Source organism: Camelus bactrianus, chromosome 6 (assembly GCF_048773025.1).
Source record: "Camelus bactrianus isolate YW-2024 breed Bactrian camel chromosome 6, ASM4877302v1, whole genome shotgun sequence".
NCBI lineage: Eukaryota > Metazoa > Chordata > Mammalia > Artiodactyla > Camelidae > Camelus > Camelus bactrianus.
In genome coordinates this window covers 80,739,754-80,767,250 of record NC_133544.1, presented here as the reverse complement: position 1 = coordinate 80,767,250, position 27,497 = coordinate 80,739,754, and the positions used below count along the sequence as shown (strand labels likewise).

Sequence of the window (27,497 nt, the reverse complement as noted above, 5' to 3'; positions counted from 1 at the left end):
GCACAATGAGAAGTCTCAGTGGCTGACTTTCCATTGAGCCCAAAGTGCAGGAGGCCCTACAGCAAACTCCAACCCTCAAAAGAATATTCACCCATGAATATTACTGGTGCTCCACATGGACCTCTTCCAGACTATACTAACCAAACCGAAGAATCTAAGAAGCAGAAAAGAAACGATGAGTCTCTTTATTTCCCAAACCTTAATCCTCCCCCGGCTCTTGACCATGGCCTCTGATTTCCATTTTGGGGCTTTAATTTTGAGAATAGTACAGGAAGAGAAAGGAATAGAAAAGAAAAATGGGAGAATTCTTAAAAGCAGTTAACAGAAAATGTTTGCAATATATGTAACATACGAAAGGTTAATATTCCAATACACACAGAGCTCCTACAAGTCAACAAGACAACCCAATTGGAAATGAACAGAACAAGTAATACAATCAGAGGAATCTCTGTGAGTCAACCAAGAAATATAAAAAAGTAACTATAAACTCTTAAATTGAAAGATGAGATATTATTTGATTAGCCAAAAAAGTGTAAAAAGAGATAATATTCAGAGTCAGCAACAATGTGGGGGAAAAAGTATCCTCACATATTGTTGGTGGGAATGTAAACTGGTGTGACATTTTTGGAAGAATAATTTGGCATTATCTATTAAAATATAAAATGTGGATAGTTTATGATCCAGTAACTCTGTACCTAGAAGTCTAATCTACAGAAAAAATAGCATGAATACATGAGGATATAAATCTGAGGATGTTCACTGACATATTACTTGTGACAGCAAAACAGGATAAACAAAATGCCCATCAATGCAAAAATGTTAAATAAGTTACAGCATAATCACATAACATGATGCTATCTATTCATTAAGAGAATGAAGTGAACCTGCATGTACTGATGAGAGACGAGAACCATGATTTGAAAAAGTTAATGAAAAATGAAATACTTATGTTCACCCAAAAACCAGAACATGAAAATTTACAGCAGTTTTATTCATAATTTCCAAAATTTGGAAGCAACCAAGATGTCCTTCAGTTGGTGGACTGATAAATAAACTGTGGTATATCCAGATAATGGAATATTATACAGCATTAAAAAGAAATCATGTATCACTACCATATGACCCAACAATTACACTCCTAGGAATATATCTGAAAAAAAAAAAAAGCGCTAATTTGAAGAGATACATGCACCCCAATGTTCAGAGCAGCATTATTTACAACTGATAAGATATGGAAGCAACCTAGGTCTACATCAACAGGTGAATGGATGAAGAAGATGTGGTACATAGATGCATACAATGGAATACTACTCGGCCATAATAAAGGATGAAATTTTACCATTCACAACAGCATGGATGGACCTGGAGGGTGTTATGCTAAGTGAAATGTCAGACAGAGAAAAACAAATGCTGTATGATATCACTTATATGTGGAATCTAAAAAATAAAACAAATTAGTTTTAAATTCAGTATCAAAGGGTAACATTCTGTCATGTTTGTTATTAAAAGCCTGGTACATAACCTTCTGGGCTTTTATACATACACACATATCATAAACTTTTTTAAGACTTCATAAAAAGAAAAGAGACTCACAGATATACAGAACAAACTAGTGGTTACCATTGGGGAGAGGAAAGTTGGGAGGGAAAGGCAAGGATAGAGTAAGAAGTTAAACTCTTTTGTGGACCATAAATAAGCTACAGAAATATAATGCACAACACAGGGGATATAGCCAATATTTTATAATAACTATAAATGAAGTACAAACTTTAAAAATTGTGACTCACTATGTTGTACACCTATAACTTATATAATATTGTACATCAACTATATCTCAATTCAAAAAAAATGATCTGTCAAGCCATGAAAAGACATAGGAGAACTGTAAATGCATATTATTAAGTAAAACAAGCCAGTCTGAATAGGCTATAAACTGTATGATTCCAACTGTATGACATTCTGGAAAAAGCAAAACTTTGGAGACAGTTAAAAGATCAGGTGTTGCCAGAGGTTCACAGGAAAGGAGAGACAAACAGGCAGAGCAGAGTGGATCGGTTGAAACATGTCATTGTACATCTGCCCAAATCCAGAGAATGTACAACACCAAGAGTGAACCGTAATGTGAACCATGGACTTTGGGTGATAATGATGTGTCAGGGTAGGTTCATCCACGGTAACAAATGTCCCACTCTGTGCAGGATGCTGATAGTGGGGGAGGCTATATGGGAACTCTCTGTACCTTTCTCTCCATTTTGCTGTGAATATAAAACTGCTCTAAAAAAATGAAATCTTTAGAAAAGTTAACAATATATGTGTGTGTATGTATGTATAAAAGCCTAGAAGGTTATGCACCAGACTTTTAGTAACAAACATGTTGTCAGAGCGTTACCCTTTGATATTGAAGTTAAAAGGATGAATATTTTTCATCGGTATGCATAAGAAACCGGAAGGAAAATAAAAGGAATATTGCACATCATCTGGGTAAATCACCCAGTGTAAACAGTGGTTGATAAATATACTTATGAGAATAGAAAGCATTGCCCAAGTCACTATGAAAGAGAATAAAATATAACTAACCTAAGAGACACTGTGATCTTTTTTGAGTTTTCACAGCACCTGGATAGCACTGTACTGTGACAACCTGATTATTGATCCATCCCTCCCTCCCACAGAGAGACTAAGTTCCCTTGGGCTGGGACCATCTTTGACCATTGTACCTAAGCCTAGAACATTCCTGACACAGTAGGCATTTAGTAAATGACTGATGAAGGAGTAAGCGAGAGAGTCTAATGAATTGTACATTTCTCCGGCAAACAGTGACCTAGAAGATAGTGGTCTTGAACTTTCTGTGCCAGTAAATTCACCTCAGTGTGTCTTTCCTGCTCTCTGGGGGAAGTGGGTGTTCAAATTCTAACGACAAGCATCCATTATTGAGACAACAAGACACTCTAATAGAGAAGAAAACTTATCGAAGATACTGGAGTTGATTAAAACATCATGAGGAACGTAAAGCAACTTTTTATCAGTAATTTCCTCTCTTGACTGAACAGACCTACCAAGAGAGCACGTTCTGAGCAAAACATTGATTGGTCCTAGTTATACCGCTAAACAGAGCTCCCATTATTGGCTGATCTATTCCAGTTTGATTGCTTAGAGCCAGTGATCCTTGGTGAGCTGACAAAATCCACCTTCAAAGCCTAACAGAATTCTGGGCACACCAGGGGGCCCAAGTCAACAGGCCTCTCTCCCGCCAGCACCACCCGGAGGCTCCCAAGTTTCACAGAATCACAGATTTCACGTCAACTTACTTCTCACAGGCCCTTTGCCTCCTTTTGTGCTGGTTGTTTCTTCATCAAATTTGGGATTGTTGAGCAAATTGTGTACCCCAAGAACAGCTGAAAGCAAAGATAATCAGTGAATAAACTTTAAGTTTGGGAAGGTATGTTAAGATGTCCACATTGTTCATTTGCCCCTCGAAGAACAATTCTTTGTATCATAAAGATTAGTCTCTAGACCCCTCTTGCCTTGCAAAGTGCATGACATATGCGTAGTATTAAGTAAGTATTATAAAACCTCTCGTCCCAAGACCACTAGCAATCTTCACATGTCTTTCTACATCTACACATGTGGAATCACTTAGGCTCTAAGGGACAATGGTCTAGTTATGTCACCAAACTGAAAATCTACTTAGACCTCCTAGTTAAGAAGATTCATCCCTTCAGTTTTCTCGTCTGTAAAATGTGAAGGTAGGACTGAATCTGAGGATATTTTAAGATCTAACATTATATGGACTATGGCATGCAGTTTTTCTAGAGACAAAGAGCTGAAAAATCATAGGCCTCTTTCAGTGTAAATCTCCCCATTTCTCCCATCTCTCAGTACCAAAAAGAGTTGTCCTTTTCCAATCTAAAGCTTCCCAGGGTGGGAAATAAGAGACATCAGCATATAAAAGTTCAGAGAAGAAGGCTGAGATTTTGAGTCTCCTGTATTACAGGGAACTTGCACTGGGGGGCAGTACAGTCTGCAAGAAACAGCATGGGGAAGTGGGAGCCAGGTGGGCGGGGCGGGGGTGGGCGCAGTGCTCTAACTGCAACTGCCCACCCAGCTTTCCCTTTGCTAATGAAATTCCAAGTGAGAAATTACAGGTGGCTGCCTGGGAAGGGTCCCAGAAGAGTCGGCCAACAGGTGGCAGAGGTGCACCTCTGAGCTCCTCATGTGATGAAATCTACATCTTAGAAGGAGGGAGGCAGCCAGCACAGCCAAGAAAGGGCAAATGTTCAGAGCCAGCAAGTCTGGTGGTTGTTAAGAGTGGCAGTCAGGGGCAATCAGCCAGAGTTTAAATTCTGAGTGTCATGTACTATCTGTATGATTTGAGAAGTTGCTAAATTCCTCTGAGCCTCAGCTTCCTCATCTGTAAAATCGGGTTAATAAATATACTTTGCTTATTACAAAGATTGAATGACTTCCTACATGTTAGGCACTGTTCTAAGTGCTTTACAAATTCTTTTCAAATAAATAATCTGTCACTGTGTTTCTGGCATTGTCTTGGAAGAAGATGCTCTGTGTGATAAACACAGGCCACTGAGACCATCCAACAAACATATCTTTCTCTGGCCCTGTACTCACTAAGCAACTCTGATTATAATTTGGCTCCCAGTGCCAAGTTCAATTTTTGTTTTATCTGTTTCCTGTGAATCTGGCTAGTGGATCAGTCCCCATTGCCCTGCTCCAATCTGACAGCTCCCAGGTACACTGACAAGATCAAGTCTCTAGGCCAGCGTAGCTGAGAACTGGGCTCTGGGTAATGACCAGACCGAAATCCGGCCATTCTGGGAGGTGCTGTCTGGGAGGTCAATTTCTGCTTCCTTGATGAACTGTCTGTATTTCTGCTCCTGATCTGCCACAGTAACATGGGAAGGGCCCTGGTACTCTTTCTAATCTAAACCTCAAAGACTGTCAGCCCATCCAGTCATGGGGCCGCTCTTGACCTACCAGATACACCCTAGAGGAGATGCTGCCACCCACCCCCCGCTGGGCTTCCTCCTGAGTTCCGAGGGAGGGAGGCTGAGCAAAGATGAACAAGACAGTTTTCTGTTGGGACTACTCCCTCCCCCTCTCCGTTTTACCATATGAAATTCAGGATCTAGTGTCTTCCAAATGATCTCCTTTCTTAGGCATTTCCTGAGAATTTAAGCCCAGCCTGCATTCTCCCTTTGGGCAATTCCAGGAGAGAACATGAGGCGACCCTTGGGAAGAGCAGTAACCAAAACAGGATCCCTCCACAGCAACCACAGGGCTAAGAATGGTTACGGCAAAGCACCTTTACAACTGTGTGATGTAGGTGCCTCAGCTCCTGCAGTGACTTCGGAGTGGGGTTCAAACATGTGAATTTAATTATCAACCACTGATATCATCACAGAAGGAATGAAAATGTAGCTGAAATGATTGGCACGCTATTAGAATAAGGCATAGATGGTTCTCCTGGCAGGAAGGAGACTGATTATTATCATGTTGATTATCATTGATTATTATGTCTTCCAATGGAATACAAATGTGAGAATTCTTGCCAAAGCAGTGGACTGTCTTTCAAAGCACCTCTATCCTGAGGGGACCTAATGATCCTAATATTCCAAATTTCCATTCAGTTAGTACACAAACATGCTGGTATATGCGTGAATCTTTTTTGAAGGAAATATAAGTAATGGGAGGGGACTTAAGTAATACGGGTGAGAAAATAACTTTTTTAAAAGCATTTTTTATTGAAGTATAGTTGATTTACAATGTTGTGTTAGTTTCAGGTGTACAGCAAAGTGCTTCAGTTACACATACATACATATATATATATACACTCTTTTTCAGATTTGTTTCCATTATAGGTTATTATAAGATATTGAATATAGTTCCCTGTGCTATACAGTAGGATCTTGCTGTTGACACTTACTTTTCATTACATATTCTTTTGTACTATTTGGGTTTTTTCTATATGTATGTATAAGCAATTCATATAATAATAACAATAATTATTGTATTATTGCTATCGTTAAGAAAACTAGAAAAAATGAGCAGACTGGGCTGAATATAGATCTATGTTACTGGGGAAATGTAACAGTAAATTACTCCTGCTCTACGGTTAGACTAACAGACCTGCCACTGGGAATCAAAATGGAACAGTGACTGGGGAACTGCAAGAAATTTTGTGATGGAAATGGAAATTTTCTGATAATAAAATGTCAAATGTGACAGTTCCTTAGAAAGCACAAGGGCTGTTATTTCACTATTTAACTTTCCAACCCCCCTTTATGTTTATTCTCTTTGATTTCTCATAGTAACCCCTGAATTCTGTAGGATAGGTATTTTGGGGAGTACTTTATAGTTGAAATATCGTTTTACATTTTACAGCTGAGACACAGCAAAATGTTTGCTCAGAGAGGTTAAGTCACCTGTATCCAGTCTTACAGCTCCCTGACAGCTGAAGTCAACCTGGTGTTACGATAACACAAACTGAACTTGGTACTGGGAGCCAAATTATAATCAGAAGCTGCTTAGTGAGTATGGAGCCAGAGCAAGATATGTTTGTTGGATGGTCTCTCATCGTCTTCCTAGACAATGCCAGAAACACAATGACAGACTCTTATTTATTTGAAAAGAATTTGTAAAACACTTAGTACAGTGCCTAACACATAGGAAGTCATTTAATCTTTGTAACAGGCAAAGTATAATTATTACCCCAATTTTACAGATGGGGAAACTGAGGCTCAGAGTGTTAATAATAATCGATAGTTACACAGGAGCTTGAGGCTGCTTCCAGGGATGTCAGCACATGTCTAGAGGTCACAGTGCTAGACAGGAAAGTTTCCCAGAGCTGAGGACTAACCTGCAAGATCGTAGAGTTCAGTGTCAGAGGCGCCGGCCAAAGCTTCTTCCAGTTCTGGGTCAAGGGTCACTTTTTCTTCTTTATGAGTTTCTATGGGCTTTTCTTTGGGGATAAAGACTCTCCCTTTAAATCAGAAGAAAAACAAAAACCATTGTGTGCTGCTGCCTTGTTGTAGGGTGAGTGGACTGACCAGAGAATGAGCGGCTCTGGCCATTAAGAGCTGAATCATTAAACCACTGCACGTCTAGCTGGGATTCCTTAATTTCTGGGATGATGCCAATATCAATATTCCACTGGTAGAAGGAAGGAAGGAAGGTCAGAGGAAGAATCCTGGATTCTGCGACGCGGAGCCCTGAGAAAGCAGAGAGGGAAACAGTGGCTTCTGCTTCCCTATCATGGGCAGCTCTGCCCTTAGACCTGGGTGAGAGGAGCCCTGTACTTTAAAGAGCTCAACTCCGGTCCCTTCTGGGTGCACCCTCCTCCCCACTGCTTCCACCCACGGAGGGAGGAGTCACGGGGACAAAGAGACATTCCCATCCAGAATACAGGCCACCTGCTGGATATACTCCAAGCACCTGGGCCCCTGAAATTCTCTGCCAAAGAGACTTGAACCTGCTTCCAGGGCCCGTGTGAGTCCCTTCCCCATGTCCATCCTCCTGAAAGCAAGTCACACTGCTGGGGTGTGCACCCCCAGGCCAAGGGGAGGCTGTCCATGGGTGAGTGTGGACGAAGCTTGGATATGTAGGCTGGGGTGTCAATCATGGTGCCTGAGGCCTTGGAAGTGTAGGATGGACCCACATCCCTATGTGGAACTCTTGGAAGTCCAAGAATACTGGCCTAGGTATATTTGTAGGAGGAAAGCACATATTCTAACAGTCTGTTATAGCTTTTAACTATTTATAAAAATGACACATGGACTTCTGTTTGTGTCCCTGCTTTGGACCCTGCATAGGGAGGGCAGATGCATCCAACAGCCCTAGAGGGTTCCTGAGGGACAAGCTGGTGATCCCCCCAGAGATTTCTTGCTATCAATTGAGACTATAGGCAACCAGGATGCTCTACCTAGGTCACTTGATGAGTGTAGTGACCTGGGGACACAGCTACCTCTCCAGAGCACACCAGAGCCAGCCTGACTTAAAAGGAAAAACCAGGGTTGTCATATTTGGAGATGTGGAGGTCTGAGCAGCAAGGCCCTGTGCTCCCCACATATGCATTCTCTGCCACCATCTCCCACATCATTCTGTCAGTCCATTTATTTTGCCCCCGACTCACTTCTGAATATGCCGATGTCTACAGCACCTGCTCCCCTACTCCCGGCCCCAGTCTGAACCTCTGGACTGACCATGACATAAGCTGCCACGTTTCCCAGAAAGAAGGGAAATACCCTGGGAAACAAAACAGGAGAGTGGCCAGAGGATAGCAAAGGAAAAAGCATCAATAAATCAATAATATCTCAGACACTGAGGCTCCTCTCAGATTTGATTTTGCATCATGTCTGCAGCCTGAAGCATTTTCTTTCTGGCTCCATGATCTTGGATCCAAAGTCAAAATGGGCTTTCTGAGTACTTAATCCCAGGTACCATTTAGGATTACTCTGAACACCAGGTACGCAGGTGGCCCAGCTATCAGTGTTCGGGATAACTGCTACTGCACATCCATTCCTGGGGTCCAAATGAACAAGTTCTAAATGACTCATGCGGCCCAGGAACCTGAGGGCCTAGGGCACGTGCCGTTCAGAACTGAGGCTGGGAGGCCCCTTGCCCGAGGCCCTCCTGACAGCCCCTGGCTGCTTCTGGCTCAGCGCTGTTCTTCCAGGGGCCCGGCAGACGCCTCACTCTGATCCTCTGCTCTTTCTGGAAAACTTGCTCTCTGCTCCTTCAGTTCAATTGTGTTGCCTCTCAGCCTTCTCCTAAGCTCCACTGTGTAGCTGTGTTCATCTTCTGTACCCCCATTTATTACTCCAGCTGCTCCTGTATTCCCAACCTCTCATGAACCATCTGCAGACCAACCTGGGTCAGGAGATAATTTACCATAGCTGCTCCTCAGACCTCTGCTCTGAGAACAGAAGACAGCAGCTTTCCTCTTTTTTGGTGGGGAGGGGAGGTAACTAGGTTTCTTTGTTTTTTTCTTTATTTAATGGAGGTGCTGGGGATTGAACCGAGGACCTCGTGCATGCTTAGCATGTGGGCTACCACTGAGCTATCCTCTCCCCGGAGCTTTCCTCTTATTCTGCTTTTGCTACCCAAATACTGGATGTTAATTGGGATTTTTTACTGAAGATCTGACATTGAAATATTTTTTCTTTCACAATTAAATGTCTAACAATAACTGTGCCACCATTGAAACAGCCCCTTATTTCTACTGTAATCCTCAGTAATTTGCCCAGTTTGTCACTGCTCAACTTGACTTAATAAAATGACACTATCCATGGTGCATGATCCATTGGAGGTGCCCAGACAGCAGGGGGCCGCATGAGAGAAGGCAGCTGCGGAGCCGGTGCTCCTGCCCGCTGCGGCCGTGGTACAGAAGCTCAGAGAGGCACTGATTCGAATCCGCACATATTGGGCACCTCCCCTGTGTCAGTTTCTGTGCCAAGATGTGAGAGAGACATGGCCCCATTGCAGATCTCAATCTCATGTGGAAAACACACAAGCCCCAAAGTAAATAAACAAAAGGATGAATGAACACTGTCACAGTGCTGTGAAAGCAATAGATGAGTGTCACGCTAGAAAGAAGGGGTATGTTTTGGACAGGGAAAGCCAGACATTTAAGCTGGGGCTTTTAAAGGGTGAAAAATGGGGATGTGGGTCAGAGGAAAGAGTTCAGGAGAAGAAGACCATGAGACGGGAAAAGAGCTTGGCAGATCTGGGGAACTGAATGAGGACAGTGAGGCCAAGGCTCAGGGAGGGAAGGAGAGTCACAGTCAGAAAGGTGGGCGGGGCGAGCTCTCCCAGGACTCTGAGGACCACGGCAATGGTCTGAGACTTTAATTAGGGAAGTGACGTGATCTGATTTGTGGTTTTAAAAAACCATAGTTGCCATGAGGTTATCAGCCATCACATCAGTATCTTTGGGCCCACGTCACTGTTCGTGGCTGAGGAACCTGATCTGGCGATTGGCACTCACTTTTCCCCCAAAGGGGAGCTCAGGGTCAGGAGCTGGGAGGAGGATTTTCCTTGTCCTAGTTCTGAGATCGATCCCTGTGTGGAGAAATAGACCCCTGCTCTCAGGCCTTGCCAGGTCTATCATAGTGTTTCTATCGTTAGACCACAGGCTCCTTGAGGGCAGGATGGGGTCTTGTTCCCTGTGGTCCCAGCATGTAGCACACGGCTTCATAACCAGGAGGTGCCTGGGACATGCTGGGTGAATGGATGACTGACTGCACTGGCCTCTGATGGTAGCATCTAAGGGAACAGAGACAACGCCCAGACATGGAGTAGATTTCTGCAGCCGGAAAAGCCCCGGCTGGGAGGAACACGCCAAGGCCCTCTTCCAGGCCCTACACTACAGCACGCTTCCAAAATTGCTTCTTTGGGACTTTTCTTTTCTTTTTTTTTTTTTTACAAAACTGATTTGAGTACCATCACACCAAGTATTCATTTCATTAGCCTACATATTCCCTTTATCCCCCCTTCCTCAAGCAGATTATTTTTAGTAAACTATAGTTCCCTGCATGGGTTTTAGAAGCCAGATTCATAACCTTTCTGATGACAATTTTCTTTCCTTCAGACTGGTAGCTTTTTTTATTGTTGCTCTTCAGATCTTTAATTTCTCTGCACAATATTCTGTGTTGTTTTATTTTATTGAAGTATAATTGATTTGCAATATCATGTTAGTTTCAGTGTACAATATAGTGATCCAATATTTTTATAGATTATATATCATTTAAAGTTATTACAAAATAATGTCAAATTTCCCTGTGCTGTACACTATATCCTTGTAGCTTATTTATTTTATACATAGTATTTGTACCTCTTGATCTCCTACCCCTATCTTGCCCCTCCTCCCTTCCCTCTCCCCAGTGGTAACCACTAGTTTGTTCTTTATATCTGTAGCCTACATATCCTGCCATGGCCCTTTTTTTAATTAATAAGTTTTATTTTTTAATTAATAAGTTTTATTTTTAATAAGTTTTAATTATTATATTTTAATTATTTTATTTTATTTTAATTAATAAGTTTCATTTTAGGTTAGCAGAGGAAAGTACAGAGATTTCCCAGGCACCCCCCATCCCTATACTCACAACCTCTCCTCTACCGACAGCCCACCGCACAGTGGGACATTTGCTACAAAGGATGAACCTACGCTGACACCGCTATCACCCAAACCTGTAGTTCACACGAGGGCTCACTCATGGGGGTGTACAGTCTATGCGTCTGGACAAGTGTCTACCAACATGTATCCACTGCCATGATTCTAATACTGAACCCAGTTCGTGGGCTTATTTCCCACCTTCAGGCAAGTTCCCTTGCTTGACCCTCCACGATGACACATTAGGAGAACCCACGTCCCCAGATGCGCTGCCTGGGGTCCTTACCTTTCTTTTCCCCGGTGAAGGGCACAAAGTCCTCCCTGTCTTTCTGTTCCAGAGCCTCCTTCTCCAGGTACATGAGGAGGTGCTCACGGTCAAACGGGCCGGTGGCTGCTTTCTGTGTCTGGTCTCTCTGTCGAAATCCAGCTGGCAGCAGTGCGCTCTGACAAGACAGCGGTGTGAGCAGGAAGGAAGGTGTCTGCCTGCCTGATACTTTGCTACCTCCCCTACCCCTGCTGGGCATGGGGAAGCATGGAGAGGACACCTGTGCAGAGATGTGCGGTGAGCTGAGGGCTGGGTTTTGGCATATCTTTGAGGTCCTACTGGCTCTAACATCCTGTGTTAAGAGGGGGCTCCCAATGAGCTCAGGCAGAACACAGATGGCTGGAGCAGCCTCAGTCTCCTGCACATGCCTTCTAGAATGTGGCAGCATAAGGCCAGCCACCTTGCACAGCCTCTTTCCTCATAGATCCCACTTAGGTTTGACCAAGTCTGCACCCAGCGTGCTCCCAGGCAGGCATGTACACCACACACTTTTATTTCTAACCTCTCTCCTAGGAAACATCCAAGCTGGGAAGTGAATTTTAGGGTAGATGTTGATACCTGCTTGATTAAACTTAGAGGTTCCTTTCTCAAGTTTAAAAAATAAAAACAAGACACTTGCATTTTTTAAAGTAAATACAATATCTAAATTATCTGGCATAATAGAATATCATACAAATATTTTAGTGATATTTTTATTTATAGTAAAATCACCATTTTAGGTAACTCTGATTCTAAGTGTGAGATAATACTAGCAGGGCTGAAGAAAAGTGCTTGCTATACAAACACTTTGACAAGCTATTTACCTTTTCAGGAGCTCAAAAAATATGAGAAGCTCCATTTAAATTTACTTGGTATGACAGTTAGTTATTCTAATCTAGCCACTGTTGTGAGAGCACCAAAGATTTCAAGTCATTTATACACGTTAAAGAAGCAAGCTCTAAAAAAGATCTGCTTTCAGAGTTAAAGACTTGGTTTAAATACTATCTCTGACATTTGCCAGTGTGGGATCTTAACGTAAATTACTGTCCCTGGTCTGTCCCCTCATTTATGAAATGAGGATCATACAATTTATCTCAAGGGCTTTTGGGTCCAGCAGAGTGTATGTCCTTTCCCTCTTTCCTTTCGTATTCCCTAAGTCAGATTAGTCCTTCTTCAGCCAATGGAAAATATTTCCCCCATTTACATTAAACTGGCTTTTAAGAAGTATAATTGCCATGTCATACTATAGATGTGACTGCCGAGGCTCTCCATGGGTTTATAAAAGTAAGTGACCCAGAGCCAATCAGGGAAGAGCACAGAACTTGAATGTGGAGCCGAGGGATCCACACTACTGTTTACGGATGGCGCCACACCGTTTACCCCATCCTACCACTAACTGCGTCAGTTCCAGGTCACTAACCTCAGGATCTAGGTCGTCAAGGACATTTTCCAACTGTTTTAGTTCTTCTTCTGAGAGTTTGCCAAGAAGCTCATCTTCATCAATGTTCTTGTATTTCTCCAGCTCTTTTTGAAAAGGGAGCGCCATGGTCTCTTACACGCCTTTCTCACGGGCCATGAACATTTAAATGTGCCAGCTTCTGGAGACTTCAGAATACTACTAGGAAGAAAGAAACACTGTTATCTCCCTTCTGTAAACAGAGCCTATTAGTAGGAGACAGGGCTATGCTACCTGCCCATGGAGTCTTTCCTTTAGACAGATAGTCTAACAAAGTAAGTAATATTACCTTCATTTGCAGGGCAGCCTGACCGCTTACAAAGTGTTTCCATATTTATTATTTCACTTATTTTGATCTTTACAATGACCTGGAAAGGAAGCCTGAACAGGTATCAGTATCCCATTTTTACAGATGAAGATTCTGGGGTCAGAGTGGCTGAGAGCCTAGCTCGAGGCCCCAGAGCTGGGATGTGCCAGGCCCTCGGAGTCCCTGTGTAGTGAGTGCCTTTCCACCATACTACTCTGCCTCCCCCTGCTTTCCACAGAAAATAATGAAGAACAATGCACTAATTGTACGGCAGTTGTAAGAAGCATACTTGTGTCTTTTCAGAGGGAGAGTGATGTGAAGAATACAGAATGGGGTTCATTCAGGAAAGAGAGTTTGGAACGTCCATGTGAGAAAGCATTGTCGAGAAACTCCTCTGTGATTAAACTAAGTCAGAGTCTAAAAGCCTGGCTACTGTCTCTACTCTTCTCTTTCTAGCCCCATTTCCTTTCTGTTTCTTTAGCCACCCTCTCTGATTCTTTATACCCTGAGTCCATTCTTTTTTTCAACCTACTCCTTTTACACTACCTTATTTCTAAACGTCCACACTAAATGAAATTTTTACCCAACCCCTTTCTTCTTGTAGAGCATTTTACAGATCGTCCCTAGAAAGATAATACTGCATTCAGGAAATACCAACCTACTTAACCGATTGTGTTTCTCCTCTGGCCATATCAACATCAAGCAGATGTTTCAAAGCAATTAATCCTTGCCATATACCTACTGTTTGCCAGGCATGGTTCTAGAAAACAGGAATATACAGATCAGCAAGATATGGCCCCTCCCCCACGGAGATCACAGCTTAGTGAGACACACAAAAAGGGATACCACCACCTGATGAGTGCTATGGTCTAACACAGGTTTAAAACACATGAGGAAATAATCATTGGATAAGGGGAGTTTGAGGGGCAACTGTGAAAGAGGCTGTGTTTGAACTGTGGAGGAAGAGGTCATAAGGTGGATGTGGGCAGGGGAGGGTCCTTCCAGGAAAAGAGAACAGCATAAACAAAGGCACAAAGATAAAGTATAGGAGGTGATGCTGAATGGCTGGTGTGACTAGAGAGGACAATGTTGGGGTGGGGGGAGGAGCGGGGAGAAAAGAACTAAAGACAGGAAGGGACATCTGGGAAGGCCTTTCCCTATGTGCTTTATTCCGTTGGAGATGGGAGCCACTACAAATTTTTAAAGTGGAGGAATGATCTGAGAAGCCCAGTTTCTAATAAGGCAATTCAAACAGTAAGAATGAAAGATGGGTTGTCATGGAAAGAGAATAGTTGTAGGCGGGCCACTTAAGAGCTATTAGAAGGTTGTTCCTTTCTCCTTACTTCAACTGCTCACTGTGTTCAAGCTTGTGGTTTTCTATTTTTGTGTTTTTTCCTCATACAATGTAACTCTCTTTCCCTCCCATCAGCCCACCTTCTTTTAAGCTCCAATTGCAATATTCCAGTAAAAACAAAAACAAAAACAAAACCAACAAACAAAAAGCCCCATTCCACTAAAGTCAGAGAAACCAACTGGATCATACACACTTTGTTCTGGTCCCAGCTACCACAGATTTATTGTGTGACTTTGGACAAGGATCTCAATCTGCCAGGCTGTTAGCCATCAAATGACCTGGTTGAACTACCCTGTCCAATGGATCCTAAGATGCACAGTTTCCCACACTTAACGCTCTGAAATTTGAGGTGTGTCCTACAACTGACGGTCTTACAATGATTGTTTACCCAGCAGCAGTCAAGATACACTTGTCATTGCCTACATATGTGTAAATATCAAAATCACCAGCTTCGAAACAAGCGAAATGGGAGTCAGGGATTTGGAAAATATCCCAGGGATTTTTAAAAAAATACTGGAACACTCTTTAAAAAACTAGCGGGGAGGGAGTAGGAGAGGTAGTGATTCAGGTGATGTGTAGCATCCCTCCCAAAGGAAGGTCCAGGTTAGGTCAGGTCCACATAATGTACGGAGTGGGTTTAAGAGCCAACATGAAAGGTTTTAGTTCAGATTTTTAAAAATTACCACTCTTGATGGCACAGAAGAGATACTGTGTGGAAAAAAACAAAGCACCGATGAATGTGAGTCAAAAAGAGATTCAAAAAGTTGGAATCCAAACATGAAGAAGCTTTAACAATATTAACCAATTCATTTCACTTCCATTCCCCCTCTTTTTTCAAATGTATGCACAGAGGTAATATATGATTTCAAAAAATCTATGTGTATTCATAGCAGCTTTATTTGTAATAGCCAAAACTGTAAACAACCCAAATGATCCTTAGGGTGTGAGTGGATAAACAAATTGTGATACATCCACATAATGGAATCTAGTCAGAAATAAAAAGGAATGAACTCCTGATACACACAGCAACGTAGATGAACCTCAAAACAATTATACTGAATGAAAGAAGCTACACCAAAAAGAATGTACGTGGCATGATTCCATTTGCCTAAATTCTAGAAAATGTAAATTGGTCTAAATGACAGAAAGCAAATCAGGAGTTGCTTAGGGATGGGAGAGAGGCAGGGAGGGGACGAGCGAGGATTATGTAGGGGCCTGAGGAAACTTTGGGGGGGGGGTTGTGTATGTTCATAACCTTGATTGTGGTGATTGCTTCATAGGCATATGTCAAAACCTATCAAACTATATCACTTTAAATATATGTGACTTATTGTATGTTGATTAAAAGATTTCAAAAATCTATGTAAGTCTAAAACAGCTCTTTAATAAAGTAAAAAATTACATTTTAATTGGCAGCATTTTTTTTTCTCAGCAATATGTAAAATATTGGTATCTGTCACAATCAATGGTATCTTCGAGTTGGTAAGATTCTATCTGTATTTCTATTCCAGGATTCTACAACTGCACCTCAACTCCTTATCTTCCCCTGAAACAGACTTACTCTCTTGGTTTTCTAGATCATACTCTCCTTCTACCAGTCAGTCACTTCCAAAACTCAGACCACCTGAGGTTCTTCCCCTTCTCCCTACGTCTGGTCGGTTAGCACCTCCAGGGGATTCTTACCACACGGCACTTTTCACACCAGCCCTTCCTGTCACTCTTGTTTTAGACCTTTGTTCCTTTGGACATGGAGTACTCTCACTGCATCTTGAAAGGATTCCATTCTTTGCTCTAAGCCACCCAGAGTACCACTATCAGATCATCTTTCTTAACACTGCTAACAAGCCACTTCGCTGGGTAAGGACTTACAATGGCTCCCTCTTGTCTACAGAATGAAATTCAGACAGTCTAGCATCCCAGACTCCCATGATTTGGCTTTGATCTGCACTTTTCTGGCTTCATTACTTTTCTCCAGTCTCGTCAAAAGGGTTCATTGGCTCTCTGTGGTCGGCAGAATAATTGCCCCCTAAAGAGGTCCACATGCGAATTCCCAGAACCTGGGAATATGTTATTTTAAATGGCAAAAGGGACCAGGACTGATTAAAGCAAGGATCTTAAATTAGGGAGACTATCTTGGATTATCTGGGTGGGTCCAATGGAATCACAAGGATTCTTAAAAGATGGAAGAGGAAGGCAGAAGACGGAAGCAGAGGGACAGGGTGATGCAGTTGCTGGCTTTGAAGATGCAGGGAGCGGCCTCTAGGAGCTGGAAAAGGCCTGGAAAGGATCTTTCCTTTAGACCCTCCCAAAAAGAATGCAACCCTACTGACACTATGATTTTAGCCCAGTGGAACCTGCTTTGGACTTCTGATCTCCAAAACTGTACAATAATAAATCTGTGTCATTTTAAGCCCCTGAATCTGTGACAGCAGCAGTAGGAAACTAATGTGCTGTCTTAGTTATAAACTTCTACTTCCCAAGGTAATTGTTCTGGATAGCTCGTTTGCTCCTCCCCTCCCCATTCACTCCCCACCCTGCTCTGTGTCCCAGGAAGATGATGTATTTACACTGCATCCATGGGCTTCCTTGCTCTCTGGCTTGTTTGGCCAACAGGAGGCACTAGCAGGAAACTGGAGGGCAGGGGGAGAGGGAGGCTACATCGCCTGCCAGGAAGCCCTCTCCATCCTCTTGCCTCCGCCTCACTGACTTCAGGCCTGGGGGTAGTGAAGGGTCTCTGTGTGGCTAGTGCCAGATTTCTGCCTAGTTGGATTCCTCAAACCATTTACAACTTTGTAAATAGCCTCTTGATGAAAATTCCCTCAAATTATTCAGTTTGAGTGTGTCCTCTGTTTCTTGTTGGGACCTTGGCTGATACAGTAAGACTACTTGGAATGCCCTTCTGTGTTCTTGTGGCCTATCCATGAGCTCTGCTTCTGAGGCCTGGCTCAGATCCCAGCTCTGCAGGACCACAGAAGGTCAGGGCTGAGCGAGGCCTTAAAGATCATCCAGTCCAGCAGCATAGATGGTTTTTCTCCCACTTCTCTGATCACCCCTTTTTGGTCTCTTTTGGCAATTCTTCTTTCTCTACCTTAAATACTGGTGTGTTACAAGATCCTGTCTTAGCATTTCTTTTCTTACACTACGCATCCTCCCTGGGGAAACGCGTCTCCTCCAAAGTTTTAATTATAATCCATATCCCGAAGAACCCCAAATCCCTACCTTTGTTCCAGACTTTGTTCCTTGGGGGCTAGATCCACATATTTCCACTGCCAAATCAACATCTCTGCTTCGCTGAATCGGGAACCTCAAATGTCAGAAGTACTCACACATCATCTTTCCTTCCAAATAGCTTCTCCTCCTCTGGAATTCCCAATTTCAGGAATTTGGCCAAGAAACCAGGGAGCCATCCTTGACACCTTCTCTTTCTTGTCTGCTCTCCACCCATCAATGACGAAATCCAGGCTTTACCTAAACATGCTGAGAATCTACCTTCTTCACTCATTGTTGCACCACCACATCCAGCCTTAGACCACTCAGATCTATTCTCTATACAAATGGCTGAAGTGATCTTTTTAAACAACTCTGCTCTAGTTACTTAAAATCCTCCAGGGGCTTCCCTTTGCCTTGAGGATAAGGTTCAAGTTCACAGTCTGGTCTCTGTCATTCTCATCAGCCTCATCCTGCACTGCACTCTCCCCATCTCCTCCTGGCTCCAGCCTCCTGGACCACTTCCAATTCCTGGATCATGCCTTATGTCATCTCCTCTGCTCAGAGCACTCTTATTCTCTCTTCCTCTGCCTTACTGCTAGCCTACTCATCTTCCAGGCTCAATGGAAGCTTCAATTCCTCAGAGAGGCCTTGTTCAGACCCCTAGACAGGTCTGTACACCGTGGCACACCCCTTGATCAGAGCGCTCCCTGATTTTATTACAATTGCCTGTTTTATTTCTGCCTTCCTTGCTAATTTCTGTGAGGGTGGGGACTGTATCAGTTTTAGCCAGTGTTATAATCCTGGCTCCCGGCACAGGTCTTGATCCAGAGTAGGCATCCAACAAATACTGTGCAACAAACGTCAAAGGAAGGAAATGAGCTCAGAGAGGTGAAGGGACCCACAGCGCTCATTCCACATAGCCACAGCCTCCACTCTTTGTCTTGGAACTTTGTAAGGCCACCGAAGCCAACAGAAGTTGCTCTGCTTCCTAAATTCACGTTGCCTATGTCACCATTCAGGTGTCCATCCCTCTCTCTCATTATTTTTCATGTATGCTCCATAAATGGTTCTCTCTCCAGCTACACAGCAGATGCCCAGGGACAGGGATGATGGTGTCATTCATGTTCCTGGGCTTCTCAAGCTCAGGTTTGTATATTCATTTAACAAGCATCTATTGAAAGCCCACCTGTTCCAGACACTGCTGGGACAAGAGCAGTGAACAAAACAGATGACAGCTTGTGCCCTAACCGAGCTTACAGTTTAGCAGTGAGAGAGACATTCAGAAGTTACAATAATACTACACAACAGTGCCTGTTAAAACAAACTGCGAATGTTGTGTCAATACCTCAGGGGGTCTCAAAGCCAGAGGAGGAAACAAAAATAGTGCATCCCCCTGGAGCACAACTTTAACCTGAAGGTCTGGGGGAAAGCTGGTTTTATTTTTTTAATAACAAATACAGACATATGTGAATATACGATTCATATAGCTTTTAAAGTGAAATCACAGGTTTCTGGCTCATGGCTAGCCTGCTTTAGCCCCCACCCAGGCCCTCAAGGGTTCATATTTGCCCTCTCCTCCTGTTAGTGATGCCGCAGTGGAAAGTTTGCAAAGCACTTCTGCAGCCTCACCTCCGACACAGCGTCTGTCTGGTGGCAAGCTCTCTCAACACGCAACAAGAAATTAATGTATGCACTGGAATAAAGCAACTGCCAAACAGGGCTTCCAGGAGTCCAGGTGGGCATGTACACCAGCCGGTTAGGGAAACGGAAAACAGGAGCAAGGACTTGAGCTGAAGGAAGGATGACCTGGGCCCTCTAATAACTCTTCCTGTCACCCAAAGATACGAGCCCTGAGGGAAACAAGGCGTGCGGCTGTCTTTGCTTCCCTCTCCACCACCTTATTTGTACAACTGTGGCATGAAGGAGGACACTCAGACACAACACGAAGTGCCCAGCCTTTGGCCCTGCCTAAGCACAGACTTAGAACCAAAGCTAAAACGGGCAGCCCTATTTATTGCACCCGCTACAAACCAAAGACCAATTTTTACATAAGAGTGAACAAAAAACACTCATAAAACCCAGTGAAAAGGTTTTTCAATGGGCAAAACAATGCCATAAATTGCTTTGGAGTGCATACATATCTGGGAAAGCTTCCGAGGGCTGCACATGAAAAGGACAGATACCACTGTGGGAGGGGAGGGGGATTCAGTTGGAGAAGGCGGCCTTGGGCTTCCACGACACTGGTGATGATTTAATCCCAAGTAGGGTAGTCAGTCATTGGGAAGTTATTATTCTTTATTACATCTTGTCAATATTTTATAATAATTTGTAAACAATCAGTGAACCAGTTTGCACAAGAGCCAAATCTACATTTTCTACAACTAGTAAATTAGAACAAAATCAGCTTATAAATACATCCTCCAACAAAACATGAATCGATCCTACATATTTAATTCCTTTCTAGCTGCAGACACATACAAAGATGTGTACAAAACACACAGCCTGTGTTTTGGGATCTAGCTATTTGAAGATGGCCCATTCCGGTCTGTTTCTTTTTTAAAATGACCAAATAGCTCCTGCCATATTCTGGGAAATACTTGCAGGAGATGAAGGACAGAGAATGGGGCGTGTTAAGGAATTTCAGGCAAAAAATATGAGAAGGCAATTGGAAGGGGCAAAGTGAACGAGGAATGAGGAACGGATCTTACCAGAATGAAGAGTTTGTATCTGAGACTCTTTATTCTTGACTTCCCGATCTAATAACGTACAAACTGCCAGAACTCCAACTGTGCTTAAAAACAGTCTCCTTTTAAAACAATGTGCTCACAGTAACCTCCCATTCCAGGTTCAGAAGAGCACAGAAGACTAGAAGCATGGGCCTTGGAGTCAACCAGCCCTGACCTGACGCTTACAGATCCATGTGCGAGTGACAGCCTATCCAAGCCTCTGTCCCTTCCTCTGTACAACAGGCAAAGAAAAGTACTTATCTCAGAAGGTGGAGGTGATGCCTAACGTGATGACGTGTATACCAGGCACAGTAGCTGACACGTGCAATCCCTCAGTCAAAGCCATTTCTCTTTTGTCCTTGGTCTGGGCATACTCTTCTGTCTGGGCTGTTTGCACCCTCTGTTATCCTTGTCAGGACCTGCTGAACGTGGAGAGGCGCACCCCATCGGAGCCCTGGGTCAGCAGTGCTGGTGTAGCATGCCTCCATGTGTAGGCGGGCCAAAGTAGGAGATAGGTTTCCACCAGGGCAGCAGCTGCCAAGAAGCTTCCTTGCTGGGGCCGAAGTGCTGTACCATGGAAGTCTCACTGCCTGCCTAGATAGCCACCTGGTTTCTAATTCTCCTGGCAGATCCTACTTCTTGTTGCTGCCCTACCCCTTTGTCTGGCCCTATTCTGTTTTCTGAAGACTTCCTGTCTCTTGACTTCTATCTACCTCCTTGCCTTCCACTTGGGTGTCTGGGTCTTTCTGGCTTTCAACGGCCTATTTGCACTCGCCATGTCCCATCATCTTGCCTTCGAGAAGCTGTGGGCTTCTCACTTCCCCACTGCACTACGGGGTCTCCTCTTTTGGTCTTGTGACGCACCTGCCCTCCAGGCTTCTGCCTGCTTATGAATCTTTGCCTACCTATCTTCTCTCCTTCTCTGGCATCTGTATCCCACTTAGGTTTTTTTTTTTCCCATGACTAAGTCTTTTTACACTTTCTGACTTTTTCATATTCTAGAATTTTCCTACAGTGTACGTAAAATATTGGAATGTATTAGATTTCCAAATTAAAAAGAAAAAAAGAAAACTAAAGAACTTTCCACTTAGGTTTTGATTAAAGCTTTGTTATGGCTTATAGGTGCTATGTGCACCTTGACTCATGACTGCTTATCAAGATACGTAAAATGTTTAACTGGTGTGAAATGGGCACTGCCCTATCAGAATGGGTGTCAGCTATAAACAACAGGGGTGGCTGACCCGGCACATACAGGCTGAACAGCAGCCCAGCTCCCTGGACTCTAGACCCCGCCCACTGCTCTGACAAGAGGCCTCCTGGACCTTTCACAGGGCTGGTGCCCCAGATTTGCTCCTTACTCCTCCTGCCCAGGCGTGGCACGGCTGTTTCATGAGCTCCTTTTACCCACAGTCCTAGAGCTGACCTTCTCATTCCCACTTTACTCAGCTGTCACAAGGGAAACCCAGAAATACTGGCGACACACATGAAAGAGATGGGGAAGCCTTGATGCCAAAACAGGGGGGCAAAACATGAAAGCAGATACATATATATACATATTTATATATGTATATATATTTCAGGTATAGGAAGACCATCATAGCAGTAAAAAGTTCTGTATAAAATTGTGTTATATCTTAAGAATTGGTTTTCTTGGTCTGGCAACAAGAAGTCTCTTCTGCACATGCCTTCTATGAGCTTCTTTGAGTCCCTTCATGTCTATTAGAAAAACACCTGGTTGTATGTGATTAACAAATAAATGAGAGGAAATCCTACAACTTCTGTCAAAAAGATGGATCTGTTTTCTCCCCCAACACTCTCCTAACTCAAAATAAAAAGAACCCCCATTTGGAATTTCCTTCTGCACTGGTGCAGAGCTTGAACTCAGAGAGGAAAGGGACAACCCTTTCAGGATGGTTGTAGAGTTAGCATTTCTAAGGTTTGGGGATTATTAATGCTTTGAGGTTGGAGTTAGGGGATGAGGCGTTTTAAGAATAAATGATTGACAGTAGCCAAGACAAACCAAAAAAGGGAACTTCCCTTGACCCCACTCACACCTCCAACAGGATTTAAATCTTGGGACTTGAAGCCACAGGTTCACTGCGAGTTCTTCACAGATTCATTGCAGCTGGCTGTCACTAACCACACAGTCCTTTCCAATCCTTTCTTTGATTACCTATCTATTTTATTAATCACCTCAATTTTTAATTCAAAAAGTTCAAATATATAGAAAAGGTAAAAGAATAGTACAAGAAACATCCGTATTCCATTCTCTTTGATTCACCAACTGTCATCATTTTGCTACATTTCTGAGCTTGCTCCCCCACCCTTGTACGTTTTTTCCCCCAAATCAGCTGGAAGTTGCAGACGTCATGATGCTTTGTCTCTAATACTCACATCGCAAAAGAAAAGCGTCCTACACGACCACACTACCAACACTGCACCTGAGAAAATTAAAGTAATTCCATAACATTAACTAGCATGCAGCCCATATTCAAATTTCCCCAGTTGTCTCCAACTCATCTTTTATAGCTATTTTTTTTTTCCTGATCTAGGATCCAAAGTTCTCATACTCCAACTGGTTGTTATATCAGTTAAATATTTTAATCTACAATATCCCAGCCCCATTGTCTTTCTGACAGGAACACCACACCAGGGGGGAAGTTATGACCTTCTTATTGCATCCCAACAGAAGACTCAGGATAGGCGCTGGTAAGCTTGATTATTAGGCTAAGAGTGATGACTTCCTCATCTCCCCACTGTAAGGACACATTTCCCCTAGGTAATCTGTGGTGAGATACTTTGAAATAGCATGAAAATCCTGTTCCCCAACAACCTTTTGCTCAAAGGTTTGTGCCCATGGATGAATCCTTGCCCTGTTATTATTATTGCTATTATTATTATTGCTATTATTGCTATGATGATGATGATGATGATGATGACGATGATGATGATGATGATGATGATGATGATGAACCCTGTGTTCGGGTTACACAGCACTGGTTTTCTGGTTCTCTTGTGCCTTCTATTGTGTATTTGCAATTCAAACAATGACCCATCAGTACCCATCCTCTCTCTCCTCAGTGGGTGTACTCTCTGGTTACTTCTTGCTGCAGTTTCCTCACTACCTCCTTGCTGACCATATCTGACAGCTCTTGCCCAGCCCTAGGGAGCCATCTGCTTCTCCATTTACCTGCTAATCCCATCATTTCACCTTCTGCAAATTAAAAACAAACAAACAAAAAACCCACAGAATGTTGCCTACCAATTTAGAGTAATTTACAAAAATTAAAAAAGTTGTAATGATATTTACTGGGTTAGACTGCAGAGCGTAGATAGAGGAAATCTGTTTGTTTGTTTTTTTTAAATCAGATAGTCTAAGCCCTGACAAATCTTTCCTCCTCACTAGGGTAAAGCCACTTGTTCTGTCACAAGCAGGCTTTTTCCAATGCTGTTGAACAGAAGCACCCTCGTCGTTTCAGCTCCATGATATGAGAATCTTGGAAGAACAGAGGTTTAGAAATCATTTAGCCAGAATGTCCCCATTTTACATGGAGAAAGAGGCCAAGAGACGCGAAGGGACTTGTCCCTTGGGATCCCTCAGCTCCTTAAGGGAAGAGCTCGGACTGGAAAGGGGTTTTATAAATACCTGCTCCGATGTTCTTTTCATTCCCTTCCCAATCAAGGACCTGGTGATTCAGATGTTTAGTAGGCAAAAGGAAGCCTGTAGCATTCACGGCCTCCTTCACTGCTAATTTGCATTTTGCCTGCATCACCTTCCCATCTCTGAACACCTTAAGTCAAAATTCCCATTAGAAGCCCTTATCATTATTATTATTATTATTGTTATTATTGTTGTTATTATTATTTAAAAAATCAATCTTCATTTCTGTAAGTCAACAGAAAAAATTTAGGAGGGCTCAAGGGAGCAAATGCTATCATTATTTTAACCAGGAAAAAAAAAGAAAAGTCTCAGGACCTGCTTCAGGCCGCTCTTGGAACGCTGCCTTCTCGGAGGCTGAAACGCCCCGCGGGTGACAGCTCCAGCGGGAGTCCACCCTTCCCTGTCGCCTGCTCTAAGGCTGCAATGATAGGCATTAGGCTCCAGGAGCTTGTCAAACGTTCACAGGAGAGGAGAAAGTGGGGAACAAAGCCCAGCGTGGAAAAACCCAGCCCCGCAGCTCGGGGAGGACAGGAGACCGCGCCCTCACTGCGGCGGCTCGGGGGCTGCAGAGGCGGCGGAGCCGCAGTGCAGGGCGTGGGACCCGCTCCCGGCGGGCGCCTCCCGCCCGCGCCGCCCTGCCCCGCGCTCTCCTCCCCGCCGCCCGCCAGGCGGGAGAGGCCAGAGACGGCCCCGGTCCCGCGCGCCCGCCCGGCCGAACGCCGACGCCGCCGAGCATCCTCCGGCGGGCAGGGAGGGCGCGGCCGCCCCGCGCTGCGGGCCGGGGACTGCGGACCTTATCTCGCCCGGCGCGGGGGGGGGGGCCCACACCCACCCCAGGCGCGCTCACCCGTCTGTGCGCCCATCCCGGAGCCGGCGGTGCGGGCCGTCAGTCCGTCTGCCCCCAGGTAGCGGGGCCGGCGAGCAGGGCGGCGCCGTGGCCGGGGCGAGCGCGGCGATCAACAGGCGGCTCCCGGCCGGGCACGGCGCTGGGGCGCGCGGCCGCAGCAGAGCAGGCTGGGAAGCGTAGTTCCGGGCGGCGCGCGGCGGCCGCGCGGAGGCGGGACCCCTGCCCGCTTGGCTGCAGCCCGCGGCTTCCCCACAGCCCCTTCCCCTTCAGGCGTCCTCGCCCAGAGCCTGCGTTCCGACCCCGTAACCGCTCTGCTGGCGAGGAGGACCTCAGCCTTGGTACCAGGCTGTGCGGACTCTTGAGAAGCTCGGAGCTCCAGACAGGGTGGGTGGCTAAGGCTTTCTGAGCTTGTGAGGAGCAGTTGGGTGAGTGAGCATCTTTACGTGGAAGCCTTGTTCGCACGGGCTCAGTTCCAGACCAGGCCGGCCCTAGGTTTACTGGCTTTACGCGGGCCTGGGGCGGGGCATGCGAAGGAGGAGTAGCTGGGGTACGTGCCTGGGGGTAGGGAGGTGGGGGATAGCGAGGCTGACCTAAAGTTTGTCGGCGAGGACGTTTGAGAGCCCACGCACACGCAGTGGCTTCACTTGAGGAGAGGCTGGGTAACAGCCTCTCTGAGCCTTAGCATCCTCATCTGTAAAGTAGGCGTAAAGCTTGAGACACGTGAGGACTAAATGCATATTAGGTGCATATGTGAAAGCACCTGCGTCTGGCACTTCGCACATACTCAATAGAGGTTTTCTCCTCAGGAGTTACAAGGGAGCTCTTGGGCACACTTCCTGCCCAGAAAGCCCTACGTATGTATAATGCTAAACCGAAGATAGCCAGCCTCTTTGGTCTGGGTAATAAGTGTTAAAACCCACCGGGTTTGTTATTGTCAGCCATTTAACCGGCTCGCTTCATCCTGAATAGGTACTGTGATGTGTCCTCTCTGCCACTTTCTTGGGAGTTTATAAAGACAGAGGAAATATTGTCTTGTCTCTGAAGCGTGGAAGTGGGATGGGGTGACATAGAACAGACTGAAGTTCTGAAAATATATGGCATGATAGGATTACCCTCTAGAAGATTTTTCTAATTAGATGTGATATCACTCATTTTTTGAACCCTTGCTGTATACTTCCAGTGCAATATTTCACATTATGGTGGAATTTGCATCTTCCAGATGTGGTGGAAGGAAAATGAACTAAAGGGGTGGATGCTGCATTGCTGGCATAATCTCTGAATTAGGCAAAGGGTGAATGGAGGTGAAAAGCGTCATAATCTGGCATGACCTGTGCCGTAATCATGGGATTAAAAAAAAAAAGTACTGCAGAGAAAATTCTATTTTGGAATTTTGCATTTGTGAAAGTACTTTCATATCCATGTTTTTGTTTGATTTTTGCAACAACCCTATGAGATGCAGAGTGGGGATTTTCTTCGGAGTTTTAAGAGGCACAGAGAAGTGATGAGTTATTCAAGGTCATGAAGCCGGTCATTAAACCTATCTTCTCTCCTTCCACCTAGCCTTCCCCAAGGAGGCACTCTCAGCCTCCTTGACATTTCAAAACAGGGCCATACCTTCCCTGGCAGGAGAGCCAATTGGGAAAATAAAGTTACTTCCCCAAGGCTCTTTGAAACTATCATGGTGAATAATGGCACACGGTAGTTGCTGGCTGAGAGACAGATGTTGTTTCCACTATCAACTGTGATATACTACACCCTGGGCCTCCTCACCAGAACAACAAATCTGAGGTGGAAAGAGTTAAATGAAATGGAGGTATGACCAAACCAGTTTCAATCTCATTCCTAAAATTTCCTGTGCATTTTGTTATTCCAAATGTCTTGTGTAACAAACCGGATGTCTTTGACATTTTTATGTTGTGCATTTGTCCCAAGTCGTAGTTTTCTGTTAAATAAGAATAGGATGGCTTAGAGATCAAGCTTGTAGCTTCCCTGGAGAAAGCTGATGGTAAGCATAAGCTGAAAATAATAAAGCAATTTTGTTCAGATTAGAAGAAAAGGTAGCAAAGGTTTGATATAGCAAAGATACGTGGTGGGGTACTATCTTTCTCTTTGGTTTTCCTGTGGTTCCTCACAAGGAAGATGCCTGCATGTGATGAAATGAATGGAGCATTGCTTCAGATACAGACTGTGAAAGGAAACAGGCATCGGTATGATTTCTTAGGTGGAAGTCATAATTGGCAGCCAAAGCAGAGGTACAAGAGCTATCCAACAGTCCCAGTCCTACTTACATGAAAATGTAAAACTGGAACACAACTCCTAGAGCTGAAAGGGATCTTGCAGATCATCTTGTCTGGCCTTTTCTTCATGCAGATGAGGAGGCTGATATATCAACAGTACATTCAGAGGGGAGGGTATAGCTCAGTGGTAGAGCACATGGTTAGCATGCACCAGGTCATGGGTTCAATCCCCAGTACTTCCATTAAAAAAAAGAAATCGTGAGAAAAACC

The 27,497-nt window shown here is 44.2% G+C and overlaps 1 protein-coding gene across 2 annotated transcripts in view; it reads right to left on the bottom strand.

Annotated features, from left to right (window-relative positions):
- Positions 1-25,130, bottom strand: part of TMOD2 (tropomodulin 2) — a 49,861-nt gene extending 24,731 nt beyond the window's left edge. The window contains exons 1-5 of one of the 2 annotated variants that reach the window (XM_074366127.1): positions 24,991-25,130; positions 12,850-13,047; positions 11,412-11,568; positions 6,875-6,997; positions 3,309-3,395 (exon numbers count right to left, since the gene is read on the bottom strand). In XM_074366127.1, coding sequence (XP_074222228.1) covers positions 3,309-3,395; positions 6,875-6,997; positions 11,412-11,568; positions 12,850-12,975 — 493 coding nt within the window. In that variant the 5' untranslated portion in view covers positions 12,976-13,047; positions 24,991-25,130. The remainder of the gene's footprint in view (positions 1-3,308; positions 3,396-6,874; positions 6,998-11,411; positions 11,569-12,849; positions 13,048-24,990) is intronic. The other variant, XM_074366126.1, reaches the window with a different exon arrangement.
- Between the last annotated feature and the right edge of the window lie 2,367 nt (positions 25,131-27,497).